This window comes from Plecotus auritus, assembly GCF_963455305.1.
Source record: "Plecotus auritus genome assembly, chromosome: 9".
Lineage (NCBI taxonomy): Eukaryota > Metazoa > Chordata > Mammalia > Chiroptera > Vespertilionidae > Plecotus > Plecotus auritus.
Genome location: NC_137783.1, coordinates 112,180,908 through 112,200,820, shown reverse-complemented (window position 1 = coordinate 112,200,820; position 19,913 = coordinate 112,180,908). Strand labels below are relative to the sequence as shown.

General features: G+C 40.2%; 1 protein-coding gene across 2 annotated transcripts in view; it reads left to right on the top strand.

Moving 5' to 3' along the window:
• The first annotated feature begins 35 nt into the window (after window positions 1–35).
• The window catches only part of NUP98 (nucleoporin 98 and 96 precursor), a 108,518-nt gene continuing 88,640 nt past the window's right edge, over window positions 36–19,913 (top strand). For both annotated transcript variants that reach the window (XM_080688555.1, XM_080688554.1), the window contains exons 1-6: window positions 36–182; window positions 12,804–12,905; window positions 15,602–15,703; window positions 15,814–15,990; window positions 17,388–17,527; window positions 19,048–19,155. In XM_080688555.1, coding sequence (XP_080544681.1) covers window positions 12,830–12,905; window positions 15,602–15,703; window positions 15,814–15,990; window positions 17,388–17,527; window positions 19,048–19,155 — 603 coding nt within the window. In that variant the 5' untranslated portion in view covers window positions 36–182; window positions 12,804–12,829. The remainder of the gene's footprint in view (window positions 183–12,803; window positions 12,906–15,601; window positions 15,704–15,813; window positions 15,991–17,387; window positions 17,528–19,047; window positions 19,156–19,913) is intronic.

Here is a 19,913-nt window from a genome sequence, read left to right as displayed (position 1 = left end):
GACGGCGGGCGGCGTGTGACGCAGTCGGGCCCTTTGCGCGCTGCCCCCTAAGCGGCGCTCTGTGTCGGAGCTGGTGGCGGCGGTGACGGTTTCGAGGCGGCCGCGCGCTGCTCCCTGAGCGGCGGGTGGCGAACAGGCCTAGGCTTTGACTCCTGGCACTTCCCCTCCCCCACCGCGCCGAGGTAAGTCGGGGGCCGGGGTGGCGGCGGCTCGGGACTGCAGGCTCCTCCTCTCCTCTGAGCGGGCGGTGTGCGGGGCTTCCCAGGCCCTCTCCGCGCCCAAGTCTCGGGCCCCATGCGCATCTGTCCTGAGGGAGGGGGCGGGCCCGCGAGCCTGCGGCCCCGAGGCCCACTCTTCAGGAACTGGGAGAGAATGGCTGTCGGTGGAGTCTGGGCCCGGGAGCTCCCATCGCAGCCTACGGTGAGGGAGCGTCCATCTATCCAGTTGTACTTATTCATTTGCCCGGCGATGACTAGGTGGGCCGGGCCAATGAATAGGGTCTCATTTCATTTGCGGTGGCAGCGCCTTAAAACCCTCAATATGATCTCGCCGCACTTCCCTTGACTCTCCGAGTGGGATGGGCTGTATTTGCCTTGGCCTCCTACTGGGAAATTTGCAGTTCCAGGGTTAAGGTGGGTGGATCAAGAGTTTGTTAGCTTTTTGAAACATCTGAGAATTAAGGTCAGGTTGGTGGAATAAAAGATTATTTTCTGGTCTCCCACGTGTTTCATGTAAAGCTAATTGGAAAGATGGGGTTTCTAGATTACTATATATAGCCATAAGGACCTAAGTGATTAAGCCAATCTACCCTAGATCACGAGCAAGGTTTATAGCTGGAAAAGCCCAGGCCCAGAGAAGGGACAGGATTAGCCAGTGCCAGATCTCAGTCTAGAAATGTGTCTACTAGTGGTACCCTAACCTAGACCATGAGACCTAAACTTAAAAGTTGGTTAAAGAATGTCAGTAATGTTATGTACTGTAAAACAAATTGGTAAGATCACAAGGTATTGGATGGTTTCCTGTTCCAATTCTAAAATTTTTATTTTCCTGGGGACTCAGAAGAAAGAGTCCACTAACCACAGCAGTGTTGGAATAGAAAGCAGAAAATATAGATGAGACTTAGAAACGTAGGCAGCAATCATTTTACCTTGGAACTCATGGCTTCTCTCTTGTGCACAATCAAAGTTTTGTAGTAGAAGAAGGTGAGAAAATGAAATTCAGTTTTGAAAAATAAACTAAAGCATTCTCTGTGGCAGCCTTATAAATTAAGAAGCCCTTGTTAACTGGGTGACAGATGGTATGTTTACTTGGTGGAAGAAGTTAGGATGTTTAAAAAACAAAAACAAAAGTTGGACAGGATGGAGGGACTAGGAAATACATTGGTAGAATTATTTTTTGACTCTTCACTAAGATTTGATGTTCCCTGGCCGGTGATGCTCAGTTGGAGCATCGTCCTGTACACCAAAAGTTGGTGGGTTCGATGGATCTGTCTCCTCTCTCCCCTGTCCTCCCTCCCTTCTTCTCCGTAAAAAAATCATTTAAAAACTTTTTATAAAAGTAAATCATCACTATATATCAGTAAGATCTTCACTCTTGTTTAGGTGACAACAAAACTGAAAAAGAGTAGTATACTATACTAGTATAAGAGCTGAAGAGATCTGTAGCCTAAATACTAAGATATGAACAGGATATATTTTCTGTGATATTTTCTCAGTCCAAGCATCACCCTGTTCTTGGAAGTCTTACCTGGCATCCTCTCCGGTGCAAGCATCCATTAACACTATTTGAGACATATTTATAGCACAAATAATTTTGGGTTTTAGCTGTTTGTCTTTTTATTAGTCTGTGGTAAATATTTTTGTCTTGTCTTTGTATTCAGGTTGTTTGGCACATAGTAGGCGCTCAGTAGGTGTGTTTGCTTAAATGAATAAACACATGGAGGAATTAAACCTAAAAATCCTATATAATAAAACCCTAATATGCAAATCGACTGAATGGTGGAACGACCTGTCGCTATGATGTGCACTGACCACCAAGAGGCAGACACTCAACACAGGAGCTGCCTCTAGTCCGCAGGCCCCAGGCCAGCCAAGGCAGGTGCCAGTGGGGGTGCCCCTCCCCCCCCCATCATCCCCCCAGTCGCCCCACAGATTGGCCCTGATTGCCGGTCAAGCCTAGGGACCCTACCCATGTACGAATTTTGTGTACCGGGCCTCTAGTAGTCTATAAAGAGGCTGGGTATTTGTGTGCTCCTGAAATAGGGGGCCCAGATAAGAGGACTCATAACATTCATGTTACATGGTACTTTGGTACCTGATTTTACTTACATCCACTAGCTCTTAGATAGCTAAGAGCAAGTAGTGTGTTCAGGAAATCACATTCGCAGCTTAGAGGAAAAAAAATCGGTTATTTTATTGCAATATTATTTTTATGGTGGCAGTTAACCTATGAAGTAAGGGGTTTAATTTCCAATAAATTCCATCTGTAATTATGGAATTTGTTGAAAGGTTAGAGGACTAAGAAATTCAGAGATTAAACAATAGATATTAGAGGTAAGGTATGTTTCTTGAGAATTGGTGCATGCTTTGTGTTTGGAATTGAACCTAAGTATAGTGAGTCCTTACTTAACATCGTTGATAGGTTTTTGGTACTGTAGCGAAAAACTGTGAAACTACTTATAACACAACCAGTTTGAGATAGGCTAATTGATATAAACAAGAGTTAAATTCTTACGGCACCTCATTAACATTATAACAAAATGATGATATTTGAAGAGTTGCTGTATTTGGAGCAAGGTTTCTCGCCTTGACACTTGACATTTTGAACCAGCTAATTTTTTATTTGGGGGAGCTGTCTTCTGTATTGCAGGATGTTTAGCAACATTCCTGGCCTCTATCCATAATACCCCCTCCCCAAGTTGTAACAATTCAGAATGTCTCCAGACATTGTCACATGTCCCTGGGATGCAAAATTGCCTCAGATTGAGACCACTTCTCTAGAGAAAATATTTCCAATATGTATTTCAGTAAAATCATACCTTTATGTGTTGCCTGGTATATGCTTGTAAAGTCAGCTAATAAATTGCATTTTGTTAACATTGTCCTTGAAAAACCTTTAAATTAAATTGTTTTGAAATCTGGTATTGGGAAGCTGCAAAGAGTCCCAGACTCATTTTCTTTAGTTTCTCCTTTCATTTCTGTGGTAGTCTCCAATTCTCTGGGATAGGAAAAGTCAAGGTCTTGTTTGAAAGGGGGTAGACCATTGGTTAAAGCAATATGTATATTTTTGTGGAAGAAGGCACAGGAACCTGTAGTTGATATAATTAAATGCGATGCTTTGTGATCCATTACTGATACGCATTTTAATGATATACATAAATATGCACTAATTAGAGGCTTTGTCCTATTATACTGACACTGAGAATTTGATAAATACTGATAATTGCCATATTGAAGAGTTTGTCCTTAATTCAGTGTAGTGTGGAACAATTGCAAATTTTCAGTAGAGAAATAAAAATTGGTTCTTAAAATATAGCTCTAACTAGAGGCCTAGTGCACAAAATTTGTACACTCAGGGAGCGGGGGTCCCTCAGCCCAGCCTGCGCCCTCTCGTAGTCCAGGACCCCTCAGGGGATGTCCGCCTGCCGGGGATCGGGCCTACGCCAGCAGTCAGACATCCCTCTCGCAGTCCGGGGATTTCGCAGTCTGGGACTCCTTGCTCCTTCCCGCCCACCTGCATCAGAGGCGGGAGAGGCTCCTGCCATCACCAACCATGAGCCCGGCTTCTGTCTGAGCGGTGCTCCCCTTGTGGGAGCGCACTGACCACCAGGGGGCAGCTCCTGCATTGGGCGTCTGCCCCCTGGTGGTCAGTGTGCGTCATAGTGACCGGTTGTCCAGCTGTTCAGTCAGTCGATCTGCATATTAGGGTTTTATTATATTGGATTAGCTAATTCTGATACTAAGTGAGTTTAAGATGGGGTAGATTGGAAGGTGTGGAACTGGAGTTAGGCTGTAGCAATAGTCTAGGAAGAGAGCAGGTCTCAGAGGTTTTGTTTGTTTTTTTGGGAGTGGTTCTCAAAGTTTGAGGTCTCTGGATTCCTTCAGGCTTTTAAAACTTATTGAAGACTCCAAACAGCTTTCATGTGGGTTATATCTACCAGTATTTACTTTACTAGAAATTAAAACAAATTTTTAAACGATTTATTGATTTTAAAAAGTAATAAGTTAATTTGTTAACATAAGTAATTTTATGAAAAATGACAAATTTTAGTGACAAAGGTGGTATTATCTTACATTTTTGCAAATATCATTAATGTCTGACTTAATAGAAGACTATTGGATTTGCAGATTGTCTTTTGCATTAATGGTTATGTTGTTTTGGTTGAAGTATGTGAGCAAAATTCAGCCTCATACAGATACTGGAAAAGGGTGTTGTGTTTTTTGTTTTTTGGTTTTTTTTAAAATATATTTTATTGATTTTTTTACAGAGAGGAAGAGAGAGGGATAGAAAGTTAGAAACATCGATGAGAGAGAGACATCAATCAGTTGCCTCCTGCACACCCCCTACGGGGGATGTGCCCGCAACCCAGGTACATGCCCTTGACCGGAATCGAACCTGGGACCCTTCAGTCCGCAGGCCGACGCTCTATCCACTGAGCCACACCGGTTAGGGCGTGTTTTTGTTTTTTTACAGTTTGGATGACTTTACTAATTGAAGGGAGGAGTTTTTAAATAGCCTTTTCAAATAATTGTAGATGTTCTTTGACACTACACTCAAACCTTTTTAAAAGTTTGTTGCAATATGAGATCTGAAACCATATCATTGAGCTTTTGTGCTCTGTTACATTAAAATTCATTTGTTCTTGCACTTTAAATGAATATTATCCATGCGAGATTGTATGAAATTATATATTGATCATTCACTGAGTTATGTAGCTCTTCCAAATGTTGACGAAGTTAATTGTACAGTTGTTAATATTTTCACTTTTCAGCTAAGTCTTTAGAACTTGGGAAGCTGAGGAGTTCTTGGTGGTGGATACAAGTTTTCAAAATTCTAATTTTGTTCCCAATCTGAATAACCATAGCTTGTTACTCATTCTTTGAAATAAAAATGGTGTTCCATGAGAAAATCAATGAGTTTAGTTTTGTCTTAAAAGTAATCGTACGAGCCCAACCATCGGTGGCTGAGAGGTCGAGCGTCGACCTATGAACAAGTAGTTCACAGTACATGCCCAGGTTGCATGCTCCATTCCCAGTGTTGGGTGTGTAGGAGGCAGCTGATATGTGATTTTCATCATGGATGTTTCTCTCTCTCCCTCTCTTTCTTTCTGAAATCAATCAATCTATATATATAAAAGCCTAAGCGACGGGTCAACTGGTAGCTATGATGTGCACTGACCACCAGGGGGCAGACGCACAGGCATGGATACATGGAACAGACTGCTGAACCTCAGAGGGAAGGAGAGAGAGGGGAGGGCGAGAAGAGATTAACCAGAGATCGTATATGCATACCAGAGGCCTGGTACACAGATTCGTGCACCATTGGGGTCCCTCGGCCTGGCCTGGGGGGAATGGGCCAAAACCAGCAGTCCAACATCCCCCAAGGGGTCCTGGATTGCGAGAGGGTGCAGGCCAGGTCCAGGGACCCCACCAGTGCACGAATCTGTGCACTGGGCTTCTAGTGAAAATATATTTAAAAGTGAAAGTAATCACATGAGTGTTTTACCTTGAGACACCCCTTGTATTTCAATATGGACAAGTTCTTTTGAGTACTTCCCATTTTATCCCAAAAAATAATCAGATTATTAAAAAGGTGTGTGCTGAAATGTTGAGAATTAATACCATCATTACTTAGTGCTTCATCAGGGATATTCAAGTTAAAGTGGCTTTTTTTTTTTTTTTTTTTTTTTGTATTTGTTAAGTGGGTGGCAGTGAATAATTCAGTGACTGTTAGTACAGTTTGGGGCCTTTGTCTTGATTCATGCTCAGGTTACAGCGGTTTTATAAACCATTGCTTTTTGCTTTTTTTTTTTTTAACCATTGCTTTTTGCACCCCAGTGCAGAAGTCAGCACAGTAAAATAAGGTAAATAATGTCTAATACTTACTATGAAAATTGTTTTGACTTCATGGACTCCTTGAAAGAGATCTCAAGGACTTCTAGTGACCTTTCGACCACACTTTGAGATCCTCTAATCCAGAACTAGTTCATACATACCTAAGCTTCTTTGAAAGCGTTCTACTGTACCCTCCCCTCTTTATTTTGGCCAGGGCAGCTTCTGCTTATGTCTGTTTTACGTATTGGGTTCCATAGCTAAAAATGCTTGAAAACCATTGATCAAGGGGAAAAGAATCAAAGGTCTGGGGAAATAAAAGAATCGAGTGCCTGAATTATGACTGTCTGTTCAGGAAGGGAACAGTTCATCCTCTGTAAATACATGTTATAGCCTCTTATCACTGTAATTACACATTTGTTGAGTCTTGCTTCCATGTACTTCTTTGACACACTTTGCTGTTATTTGCACACCTAACTTGTTCAAGTAACCTTCTTAAGAAATAGGCAAATGGGTTTGTACATAAAAAAAGATGAGTAGTTGGGAATGAGGCTAGAGATGTGAGATGAGTGGCACAGTGACCTGGGTATATTGTGTGTAGGGGCTTTTGGTTTTTGTTGTTTGTAATGGTACTTTATGGTTGTGTTAGGTGGTTAGAAGATGACACTGAAGTATTGGGAACTGAATCGTATTATATAGAAAGTTCTAGTTAGTTAGGCATTGATAAATCACAGTTTAGAGTGGGGGGAAATTATTACACTTTACTAATTAAAAATATTGTAAAATGTTGATTGAAACACAACAGAAACCTGCTTTTCAGTGAGATCATATGATTTTTATCTTTCTCTGATTGGGTTATTTTGCTTAGCATGATGCTTTTAAAGTCTATTTTGTCGGATATGAGTATTGCTACTCCAGCTATTTTTTTCTTTTCCATGTGCATGGAAAATTTTTTTTCATTCCTTCACTTTCATCCTGTGTGTGTCTTTTGTTTTGAGGTGGATTTCTTGTAGACAGCTTATAGTTGGGTCATGTTTTTGTATCCATTCAACTACCCTACACCTTTTGATTGGAGCATTTAATCCATTTACATTTAGGGTTATTATTGAGAGGTACTTACTTATAGATATTTTAATTCTTTATGGCTAGGTTTCTCTCTCCATTTCTTCTTCTCAGCAATCCCTTTAGCATTTCTTGTAATGCTGGCTTGGTGGTGATGAACTCCTTTAGCCTTTTTTTGTCTGGGAAGCTCTTTATTTGACTGTCTATTTTGAATGATAGCTTTGCTGGATATAGTCATCTTGGTCTCAGATCCTTGCTTTCCCTTAGTTTGAGTACTTCATGCCATTCCCTTCTGGCCTGTAGAGTTTCTGATGAGAAGTCAGGTGTTAGCCTTATGGGAACTCCTTTGTAGGTAATGTTTTCTTTTCTCTTGCTGCCTTTGTCTCTCTTTGTCTTTAATTTTTGGCATTTTAATTATGATGTGTCTGGGCATGGGTCTGTTTGGGTTCTTCTTGTTTGGGGTTCTCTGTGTCTCCTGCACTTGTCTGACTTTTTCCTTTACCAGTTTAGGGAAGTTTCCTACCATTATTTCTTCAAACACCTTCTCTATTCCTTTCTCCCTTTCTGCCTCTTCTGGCACACCTGCTATTCTAATATTGTTTCCTTTCACATTGTCCCCCATCTCCCTTAAGCTGTCCTCCTATTTTTTAATTGTTTTTTCTTTTTGGTTCTCTAATTGAGTGATATTTTCAACTCTGTCTTCTAATTCACTGATTCAGTCCTCAGCTTCCCCTAATCTGCTGTGTATTCCTTCCAGTGTGTTCTTTATTTGTGTTATGTTATTCGTTATCTCAGTCTGTTCTTTTTTTCATAGTTACTATATCTTTTTTCATACTGTTGAACATTTTTACCATCATTACTCTAAACTCTGTTTCAGGTAAATTTCTTATCTCTGCTTCATTTATCTCTTCTGGTGAATTCTCTAGTTCTTTCATTTGAGGGTTATTTCTTTGTTTCCTCATTTTGGCTGTCTGTTTGGGTTTGTGACTATGTATTAGGTAGATTCTCTACACTTCTCAATCTCTCTAATGCAGGTCGGTGTTAAAGGTTGTTCTGACTAATTGGATCAGGCAAAGACTCAAAGCCTCCAGAAACTGCCTCTGTCTACAGACTAATAGGATTCCGACTTGAATTGCCCCAGTCAATCGTCCTCAGGTGTGGTAAGAGTTTTTTCAATAGGGTGGGGCAGTTACTTCTGCCTGGAGGCTATTTGTTATTTTTTTTTAATATCTTAAGTGGTCTCAGGGCAAGGTGTTTTCCAATAGAGCGTGTCAACTGTCTTCCCCCCAGGCAAGGCAGATGACTATGTGGGAAAGATGTCCTCCACTGTGTGAGGGAATGACTCAGCCCAGGAAACTTGTGGTGTCTGCCTTCTGAGCTCTATCCCCTGAGTCCCCAGTCCTGGATTCTGCTCTCACAGCTCCAGTCCACTTCACCTTCCCTCTGCCAGAACACAGGGTGGGTGGCTCCACAAGGAATTTTTGTGCATTGGCCCTTTAAGAAGGTGCCTGAACTTTCAGCTGCCACTCCCTGGCAGACAGCACCCCATAGCTTTTCACAGCTAGATGTTATTGTGGGCACCCTCCTCAGTTTGGTGCTCTCTTCTGGGGAGCCCAGCTTTGGGATTAGATCCCAGAGTTCTCAGTGGCGCCCTCCCCCTAACCCTCCCAAGCTGAGATATGTCTCCAGGACTTCAGTTGCTGTCTGTGTGTGCCCAGCCAGCCCTTTTGCCCCTCCACCCCTCCTACCAGTCTGTATGCCATCTCTACCTTTAGTCCTTGGGTATCAGGGTTCTCTCCTGTGAGTTTTCCATTGATTATTCAGGAAACCTTTCTGTATTTCAGTTCTAACTCCAGCTTGTTCCTGGGAGCATGTTCGTGCTCCATGTTCTTTTTTCATACTGTTCTCACTAAGTTCTGTGAAAACCATTATAGTTATTGTTTTGAACTCTATCCGGTAGTTTGTTTTCCTCCATTTCATCTATTTCTTTTTCTGGAGATTTCTCCTGTTCTTTCATTTGGGACCTGTTTTGTTGCCGCCTCATCTTGGCTGCTTCCCTATGTTTGTTTCTATGTATTATGTAGAGCTGCTACATCTTCCTTATGCAGGGACTGACCCCATGGAGTATGACTTGCTTTAGTGGGGCTTTGGTGCCCACCAAGTCTGGCCCTTAAGTGTATCATTCATGGAGGTGATTGGGCTGTAAACTGATGTCCTCTGAAGCTATTCACAAGGTGAACTGGCTCTGGGGCCTCCTGGCAAGTGCGAGGTCAGCCACCTCCTGCACCTTGCCTAGGGCCACCTGGCCTGAGCTACAGAGCCATTAACAGATGGCTGCTACTTTTGCTGGTATTAGAGTTACCTGGGAGAGGCCAAGCTATGAACTGAGGAGGCTGGCTGCCGCTCATGCCAGGCCTGGGGCCACTTAGCAAGAGGTACAGGGCATGGAGAGGCCAGAGGTTGCTTGTTTGAGAGATATTAGGAAAGTCTGAAGCATGAGCCAAGACTGGCCATTTGTGTGCAAAAGCCATCGGCAACTGCTTTGGGTGAGTCTGAAAGTTGGGTGGAGCAGGGTCTCAGGGAATCACGAGGATGGGACAAACAGTGTTACCCAGGTTGATGGAGACTCAGATATGGTGTCCACTTGCAGGCTCTATGGGGGAAAGGAACAGTGGCCTTTGCTAGCACTTCTGTCTGAGAGAAAGCTGCCCCTCTAATTCTCATCCTGATGCCAGACAATTCATTTCCTCCCCATATGTCCTTGATGCCTTTCAAGCTGCCACCCTAGCACTGGAGCTCAGTGCAAGGGAGTTTGAATAAGTCTGAGTGCAGGCCCTGTAAGAGGAATGCCTGGGACTACGTGAGTGAGTCCTTTGTCTCACGCAGCCACAATCTCCATGGTTTTTACAGCCAGAAGTTATGGGACTTCTCTTCCTGGCATTGGAATGGTGGGCTGTGGGTTCTGATATGGGTCTGGGACTCCCTTGCTCCTTAGGGAGGGTCGCTGAAATGGAGCTATCCATCCTGATTTCTTTTTAAATCTTCACACGAGGATATTTTTCCCATTGATTTTTAGAGTGAAAGGGAGAAAGAGAAACAAACATATACGTGAGACATCCATTTGTTGCTTCCTGCACAATCCCTGATTGGGGCCAGGGATGGAACCTGCAACCAAGATATGAGGCAGTTTTTTTTTGTTTTGTTTTAAAATACATTTTATTTTATTTTTTTATTATTATTTTTTAAATATATTTTATTGATATTTTACAGAGAGGAAGGGAGAGGGATAGAGAGCTAGAAACATCGATCAGCTGCCTCCTGAAAACCCCCAACTGGGGATGTGCCCACAACCAAGGTACATGCCCTTGACCGGAATCGAACCCGGGACCCTTCAGTCCGCAGGCCGACGCTCTATCCACTGAGCCAAACCGGTTTCGGCTAAATATATTTTATTGATTTTTCACAGAGGAAGGGAGAGGGATAGAGAGTTGGAAACATCAATGAGAGAGAAACATCCATCAGCTGCCTCCTGCACACCCCCACTGGGGATGTGCCCACAACCAAGGTACATGCCCTTGACTGGAATCGAACCTGGGACCTTTCAGTCCCCAGGCCGACGTTCTATCCACTGAGCCAAACCGGTCACGGCCATGAGGCAGTTTTTAAAATCTTGGTTTGCTTCCATGGTAATTTTTTTTTTTTTAATCCTCACTTGAGGATATTTTTCCATTGATTTTTAGAGAAAGTGGAAGGGAGGGGGAGACACACACACACACACACACACACACACACACACACACACAATATCGATGTGAGAGAGACATATTGATCAGTTGCCTCTAGCATTGCCCCCCCCCCACCCCCAGTGAACTGGCAGGGGGTGGGGGATCAAACCTGGAACCCTTCAGTCCACAGGCCGACCCTCTTATTCACTGAGCCAAATTGGCTAAGGTGGTGGTAATTAAAACACACACACACACACACACACACACACACACATATATATATATTTAGAATCTCAATATGGTCAGGGTTGAGACTAAGCCAAGCTCATCCTTGCCAGAACCAAAAAGATAGGCTGATTTTGAGTGAGTTGCTTTTCTTTCAGCAGTCTACTGGTAAATCAGATTTGGTCTCTGCATTGTCTCTTGTTCTTGTGTCTGGAACAGATAAATTGCCTTAATACTACCTATGTTCTTTCTTGTTGCTTAGTATATTCCTTCCTAGGATTGAGGGAATCCATGGGAAGTCAGAAATAGGTTAAACTTTAACTTTGGGAAGCCTGCTAAACACCTGATTCTCTTTTCTCATCTGTAAAATGCAGGTAGTAAATAAAGCATAATATTCTTTCAGGGTTGTTGAGACAATATACAAGAGCTTATAAACTGTGAGGTGTTTCACAGAATATTTTATTACTACTTAAAATCCCCTTTGAAATATATGTGTGAATCTAGTTTTCTATGTTAGATAAGATTATTAAAAATCCAAAAAACCTTTTTTTATCCTCACTGAGGATATTTTTTCCATCGATTTCCAGAGAGAGTGAAAGCGAAGTAGGGAGGGAAAAAAAACATTGATGTGAGAGAGACACATGGATTGGTTGCCTCCCACACACACCCAACTGGGGCTGGGGAATGAACCTACATCCCAAATATGTGGCCTTGACCAGCCAGGACTGGTTCAATTATTTCTAGAATGGGTGGGGTGGGGGTTGTGCGTATTTTGAAAAGCTTGCCAGTGATTCTGATATAGCAGCCCTAGCCATCTTAGACTACTGGTTTCAGTGAGCTTTGTTTAATCAAAGGAGTTAGTAAATTCCTAGATGTTGGAAACTCACTGTGGAAATACTTTTCTAGGAGAGTTTAGGGGACAGAATGTTAATTTCTATAAAAGCCTTAGATATTTAAAGACAGCTTCATCTTTTCCAATGTTGCACAAAGTGTTTCAGGTGTTTAAGTACTAATGAGACACTGGAACAAAGGAAAGGTATTTAGTTTTATTATATGAACAAGGCATGATTTTACTAGAAGAAAAAACCTGAATTATGTGTACATCATAGGAAAATCATAGTACCTGTCAGAAAATACAAATAAGCCCTTGCCGGTATGGCTCAGTGGTTCTGCAGGTTCAATCCCCACCCCAGTAGGGGCGGGTGCTGGAAGCAACTAATCGATGTGTCTCATCTCTTACCCTCTATTCTTCTCCCCTTCCTACTCCTCCTCTCCCTTTTATATGCAAAAAAAAGAGGGGAAAACTTTTTACAATGCAAACTATGGAAAATAAACCTTGACAAACATTTTGCTTCTCAGGTAGTTAGGATAGCAGAATATCACTGTAATTTTTTATGGGAATTGTGCATAACCTTCTAGATGAACATGTCAAAATCTGGCACCATGGACCTGAAATTGACATTAAAAGGGTAAGCTTAGGTTTATGGAAGGTTAAAAAACATTGTTTTAAAGGAATGGTTTTGGTGGGATCTGAACTTTAACTTCACTTTGTGCTATTCAGCTCAGTTTTTCAAGGTCTAATTTATCATACAAAGTTATAGGATATTGAATGAGAGTGGTGAGCATTATGCTACAATTTGAACAGGTTTAAGGGAATTTATATGGCCTGATGTATTTTCTGAAATAATTATATTGTATTCTGTGGTGATAATTATAAATGATAATTTTTTCTTCTTTCCAGCATTCTGAAGCAGACTCATTTTGAAGATGTTTAATAAGTCATTTGGAACACCCTTTGGGGGTGGTACAGGTGGCTTTGGCACAACTTCAACATTTGGGCAGAGTAAGTTTAAAAAAAAAAGGCGGGGGAGGGGATCTTAAGTTATTATTAAGAACACATCCACTTTGATGGCTTTATTTATTTTTTTAATAAATATTTTTATTGATTTCAGAGAGGAAAGGGAGAGGGAAGAAGAGAGAGAAGGAGAGAGAGAGACATTAATGATGAGAGAGAATCATCGATTGGCTGCCTCCTGCACGGCCCCCACTGGGGACCAAGCCCTCAACTCGGGCATGTGCTCTTGACCGGAATCGAACCGGGGACCCTTCAGTCCACAGGCTAATGCTCTATCCACTAAGCCAAACCGGCCAGGGCCACTTTGATGGCTTTAGAGAAGAATTTTATTTATACTTTGGTTTTTGTAACAAAATCTTTTTGAAGAAATCAGGATAAGATCTTGTGAAAATTTTCTAAGAATATAGAAATAAATTCTGAGTTTTCATGGCTTTCTAATCATCAGTAGGTACTTAAAATATTTTTATATTGGCCCTTTTATTACTTAAAATTTTTTTCATTTTTTAAATATATTTTGATTGATTTCAGAGAGGAAGGGAGAGGGAGAGATTGATTTCAGAGAGGAAGGGAGAGGGAGAGATAGCTAGAAACATCAATGATGAGAGAAAATCGTTGATAGGCTGCCTCCTGCACACCCCCAACTGGGGATCGAGCCCACAACCCAGGCACGTGGCCTTGAGAGGAATTGAACCCGGGACCCTTCAGTCCACAGGTATATGCTCTATCCACTGAGCCAAACCGGCCAGGGCTTTATTGGTCCTTTTAGCAGAAAGTTAGTTTGTTTCTAATTTTCAAACCAGAAAATAACTTGTTAAATATTGAAGTCTAATGCAATTATTGGATAACTGCTCTGAGATGTACTATATGAAAAAGATGTGATATTCAGAAACAACTGTTAAAATGTCTAAGCCCCTAATTCCCACCAGCCTTCCTAAGATCACTCCCCTCCCCACCCTTGTACCTGACACTAGCTTCCTATAGCAATTAACTCATTTAAAAACGTTTTGTTAAAATAATATTTTGTGTATTTTTTTTGTTTGTGTTTTTAATATTTTTATTGATTTCAGAGAGGAAGGGAGATGGAGAGATAGAAACATCCATGATGAGAGAATCATTGATCGGCTGCCTCCTGCACACCCCACACTAGGGATCAAGCCCGCAACCTGGGCATGTGCCCTTGACCAGGAATTGAACCGTGACCTCCTGGCTCATAGGTCAACGTTCAACCACTGAGCCATGCCAGCTGGGCTGTTGGTTTTTTTGTTTTGTTTTGAGGCAATATTCGTTAATAACGTAAATTTCAGGTATGATCTCTATACACGTAGCATGCTCACTACCAAAAGTCTAGTTTCTGTTGCCATACATTTGACCTCCTTAACTTATTTAGTCTTCCCCTCAAACCCCCATCCCCTCTGCTAATCACCAGTCTGTTGTCTGTATCTGAGTGGTTTTGTTTTATCTTGTTTATTCATTTGCTGTTTTTGTTTTATATTACACATGAATGAGACCATACAATTTTTGTCTTTTTTTTTTTTTTGGTCTAATTTCACTTAGTTTAATACCCTCAAGCTCCATTCATAATTTCTCAAATGGCAATATTTCATTTTTTTAAATGTATATCTCACATCTTTATCCATTCATCCATCCATTGACACTTAGGTTATTTCCATACCTTGGCTATTGTAAATAATACTGCAGTGAATATAGGAGTGCATATATCTTTTCAAATTAGTGTTTTCATACTCTTCAAATAACTTCCCAGAGGAAGAATTGCTGGTTCATTATAGTAGTTCTATTCTTAATTTTTTGAGGATTTTTAAAAAACCTAACTACAAACCTCAATCATGCTTAATAAAAATGATAGAGAACATTTCCTTGGTTTTTAAATTAAGAATGTTCCTAAGAGTCATCTTTTTTTCCTCAAAGTACATATTTCCCATTATAGAATTATGAATTAGGATCTCAGGGGTTGGAATCTGAACATATGTATTTTGAAAACACTTCCCAGGTCATTCTGATGTTCTCTAGAAAATTAAGGACAGTTCCTCCAATTGACTCTGAAGTAAATGATGTGTGAAGAGAATTTTAACACTTTCATTTTGATGATTTTACTTTTGTATGTAACTCAGTCATTAGTTACCTTGGCACTCCCTCTCCCCCCCCCCTTTTTTTTTTAACCTACCTATTGAAGCCACACCTTTTCACCTTGTTTTCTTACTTTACCTAAGGACAATGGGAAAAAAATGTCTCTGGCTTAATTTTAGCTTTATAATTAGTAGTCTGATGGAATTTTAAAAAAATTAAACAATTAAAAAATTGTTTAGACGGGGGACAGGAAGAGATTAACTAAAGAACATTTAACCAGTTAACTGCCATAAACGTCTATAGATGCAAGCGGCAGACCTTTTTTAATTAAATTCAAAATATCGTGGCAGTTACTGGATATTCTGTATGCATAGCCCATAGATATACAATAGTGTGGGGAATGCTGGGGGTGGGGTAGGGCTAGATGGAGGGGGGAAAATGGGAGGACATCTCTAATACTTTCAATAATAAATTTAAAAAAAGATTAGACCAATGGTCCTATCCAAATGTAGAATATTAAGAAATATCAATATTATTTTTTATATTGTCACCTGATTTAGATCTTATTTTAACCCTGGATTTGTGGGGGGTTTTTTCAGATACTGGCTTTGGCACTACTAGTGGAGGAGCATTTGGAACATCTGCATTTGGTTCTAGTAACAATACTGGAGGCCTGTTTGGAAATTCACAGACCAAACCAGGTAGGGGCTTTATTTGGAATAGAGTTGACTTATTTATAGCTGATACAGGGCTTCACAAAGTGGCTCTAGTATGTCTGTATAACTGTTTTTTACCCCCTTCCATCTCCCAGGAGGATTATTTGGTTCCAGTTCATTTAGCCAGCCAGCTACCTCCACAAGCACCGGTTTTGGGTTTGGCACATCAACAGGAACATCAAATAGCTTGTTTGGAGCTGCAAGCACAGGGACCAGTCTTTTCTCATCCCAAAACAATGCCTTTGCACAAAATAAGCCAACTGGCTTTGGGAGTAAGTAGGACATCATTGTTCATCTACATTTAACAATCAGATTTCCTATTGAATGTGTTTTTTCTTCTTCTTTTTCCTGTGCTCAACATCTTTTCCCCCCACCAGATGACAGAAACAGAGGGAGAAGAAAACTTCAAAATGTATTGAAAGTTTAATAGATTAGAAAGGGAGGGAGGGGGGATGTACATCTCTTCAAGAATGGAAATCGGAGAAGCATTAGTATTTAAGGGATATGCGAAGGTGGAGGCACCTGATAATAATAGAATGACCAGAGATGGGATGAAAAGCCAGGTTAGAGTGGTGTCGTAAGTGTTAAGACAGGAGAATTATGAGGAGGAATGTGTGTAGTCAACAGTATTGTGTGGCATGGGCACCTTTTTCTTGTTTCCGTTTCACATTTGGTATGGAGAGAGACTATAGCAGCAGTGACAAATACTGGCCATGACATGTTTATTCCTCCATTTCTTGCCCATGGCAGATATTTTTAATTGATGGCTTCTTTCTATTGTAATCTAAATGTGATCTGGGGATGTTTCTCCACACAGCACTGTAGTTGAATAAATATGGCCTGTGAGTTGATGCCATTCCCAGCACAAGCAAATGGCAGAACGACTAAGTTACCAAACTATCATTTTTTTTTTTTTTACAAAGGGAAAGCTTTTGTGGGGATGTTGAAATATTTAACCATGACAATGTAAAATGCAATCTAACATACTAATTCAAAAGAGATGTACCTATTCACTTTATGGATTAGGATATGTTTTTTAGAAAATAAATAATTTGCCATTGAGAAAGGACTTTCTTTTTAACATGGTAATTAGGATATCGCTTAATGTTAAATAGTATTGGCAGATAACTTTCCATTACTTGCTGACATTTCTGGCTCTATATAACTTCTTTAGAAGTAGTATTTCTCATATTTTGAAAAATACCCCTTAGAGAACAGTTAAATTCACTTAATTTTTATTTTTTTTCCACTTAATTTTTAAAATGAGCCTTTTGGAAAAGAAAGGTAATGAGAAGATCTATTTTCTATAAAATGATCAGCATGCCTAGTAATTTTTCTATAATAAGAGAGGAGTATGCTAATTATCCGGTATGCCCTTCTTTTAACTTGTATTTCAATTTTACCCAAGTACGGCTTCATGGAAACTTAGTTGAATACAGGATTTAGATTTTGTGTCACTTCAGAGTTGTGAGCTTAGAATTGTGTGTGTGTGTGTGTGTGTGTGTGTGTGTGTGTGTGTGTGTATGAAATTCCTGCTAGTGAAAAAGAAATTTGAAAGAGAAAATTTGAGGTTGTGAAAGTATTGCTGTTCTAGTGCCACAGTTCAATTTCAAGATACCTTACAGGTTCTTACATTCTTTACTGTTACCATCTAATTTTTCTATTATAGATTTTGGAACAAGTACTAGCAGTGGGGGACTTTTTGGAACTACAAATACCACCTCCAATCCTTTTGGAAGCACATCTGGCTCCCTTTTTGGGCCCAGTAGTTTTACAGCTGCTCCAACTGGGACTACTATTAAATTTAATGTAAGTATTTTCTTCCAACTTTTGTGGAACTTCTCTCCCATTTGTATATTTGCAGAATGAGTCATAAAATTTTTTCTCTTTTGAATTATGCAAAGCTTGCTCTCATTCTTCCCAAAAGATGTGCTAAGAACAAAATCTGTAACTAGTTGTATAGTAGAAAGGAAAGGTCTTAAAATATAAATCTAGATTATAATGCATATTTGAATTATATTTACCCTAGTCTAATTTGTATTCACAAGGTTGATTATAACAGGTAATATAAGGTTGAATTTGTACTAGTTCTTAACTGTGTTCATAATTTGGCATCTGAATGGTCAAACATTCTTTATAGAAATAAGGAATTTGGGGCAAACTGTAAAGCTTTTGTTGGTGAAATGGCAAAATGGGCAATAGAGTTTTGTTTTCTTTGGCTTTTTTGAGAGGCGTTCGGTAGAGGATTAGAAGGGAAGCTATTGTTTATAAAAATATATGGAATACCACTTGATGTGATTGGTTGGAAGATACTTAGGATAGGCTTGAGGCAGTTAGCCTAATGGCAATCTGGCAAAAATAGGGCTTGTCAAAAGTTCAGAACGTTCAGAAAGAAATTTCTCAGGCAAGGTGGTAAATTCATAACAGTACTGAATTTAGAATTCTTAATTTAAAATAAAATTAAATACAAATGATAGAGAAAAATACTATGTGTTGTCTCAGAAAGTACAATAATTGAGAAAACTGACATAGTAAGAATCTTTAGTTGTGTCTTTTTCCTCAGATGATCATAGGGGGGGGGCGGGGGGAATCAGGCTTCCATATTTGTTAAATGCAATAATAGTTATAAAGCAAACATTTCAGAGCAGAGAAAGAGGTTTAAACCTCATTCTCAGAAATAGAGGTTTAAATGTGTATATTGGATAAATTGGATAAAGTTTTCCTCATATGTGTGTGTGTGTGTGTGTGTGTGTGTGTGTATATATATATATATATATATATATAAATAATATTAAGTATCTTTTAAAATGTGGAATTCCAGCAGTGGTTCCATACATTTTTTTTTTAAATATATTTTATTGATATTTTACAGAGAGGAAGGGAGAGGGATAGAGAGTTAGAAACATCCATGAGAGAGAAACATCGATCAGCTGCCTCCTGCACACCTCCCACTGGGGATGTGCCCGCAACCAAGGTACATGCCCTTGACCGGAATCGAACCCGGGACCCTTCAGTCCGCAGCCCGACGCTCTATCCACTGAGCCAAACCGGTTTCGGCTTAAGTATCTTTTAGTAGATAATTAGATGGTTTGGTTATGGGATTAATTTCTGGGTTTGTGATAACTATTATTGAGATTGATGTACGGAGAGAACAGACATGCAATGTATTTAGTCAAGCATCCTTGGAACCATCTCATTAGTAAAAGACCTAATGGACTTAGTTATAGGGTTCACTGGTTGCAGAATTGTGTCTGTGAGAGTAGGGATATCAAGCCTGGTTTTATACATCTGCTTTAGACTTTCAAATTTGCTTTTATCTTCTGTTGCAGCCTCTAACTGGTACGGATACTATGGTTAAAGCTGGAGTTAGTACTAACATCAGTACCAAGCACCAGTGTATCACTGCTATGAAAGAATATGAAAGCAAGTCACTAGAGGTCAGTAAAATGCAATACAGAATATCAATCTAACCTTTTGATTTTATTGGAGAGCTGCTTTTGAAAATGTTTTTTATTATTTTAGGATCAAGCGATTCACATTAGGTTTATGTAAAAAATTATTTTTTAAATTAACGTACTATTTATAGATGTGTATTGTTTTAGGCAGGAATAATATTCAGATTGTATGTACGGGCATAATTCTACTAATAGTGTATTCTGATTGGATGTTGTCCACACTACACTGGGCAGTGTGTGTCTGGAGTACATGTGTATGTGTTTTCATTTGTTTGTTTTTGTTAATCCTCACCTGAAGGTATTTTTTCCATTGTTTCTTAGAGAGAGTGGAGAGGGAGGGAAGGAGTGAGGGGAGGAGGGAGAGAGAGAAAGAAACATCAGTTGGTTGCCTCTTGCCAAGACCAGGGTTAGGGATCAAACCCTCGACTCTTGGGTGGTGGGCTGTCGCTCTAACCACTTAGCAATACCAGCCAGGCCATGTGTGTGTTTTTAATAAACTTATGCAAAGTCGTAAGTATACAACATAGTAAGCTTTCACTGAGTAAACTACACTAATGTAGCCAGGATCTAAAGACACAGCATTACCAGCAAGCACCCTTGAGGGCCCCCTTGTGCCCAACCCCCCAGTCACAATCTTCCCCTTCTAAAGGTAACCGCTAACCTGAATACCCATATTTTGCCTATTTTTGCATTTAAAGATGAAATCTTACATTATGTGCTCTTAAGTTTCCTTTTAAATT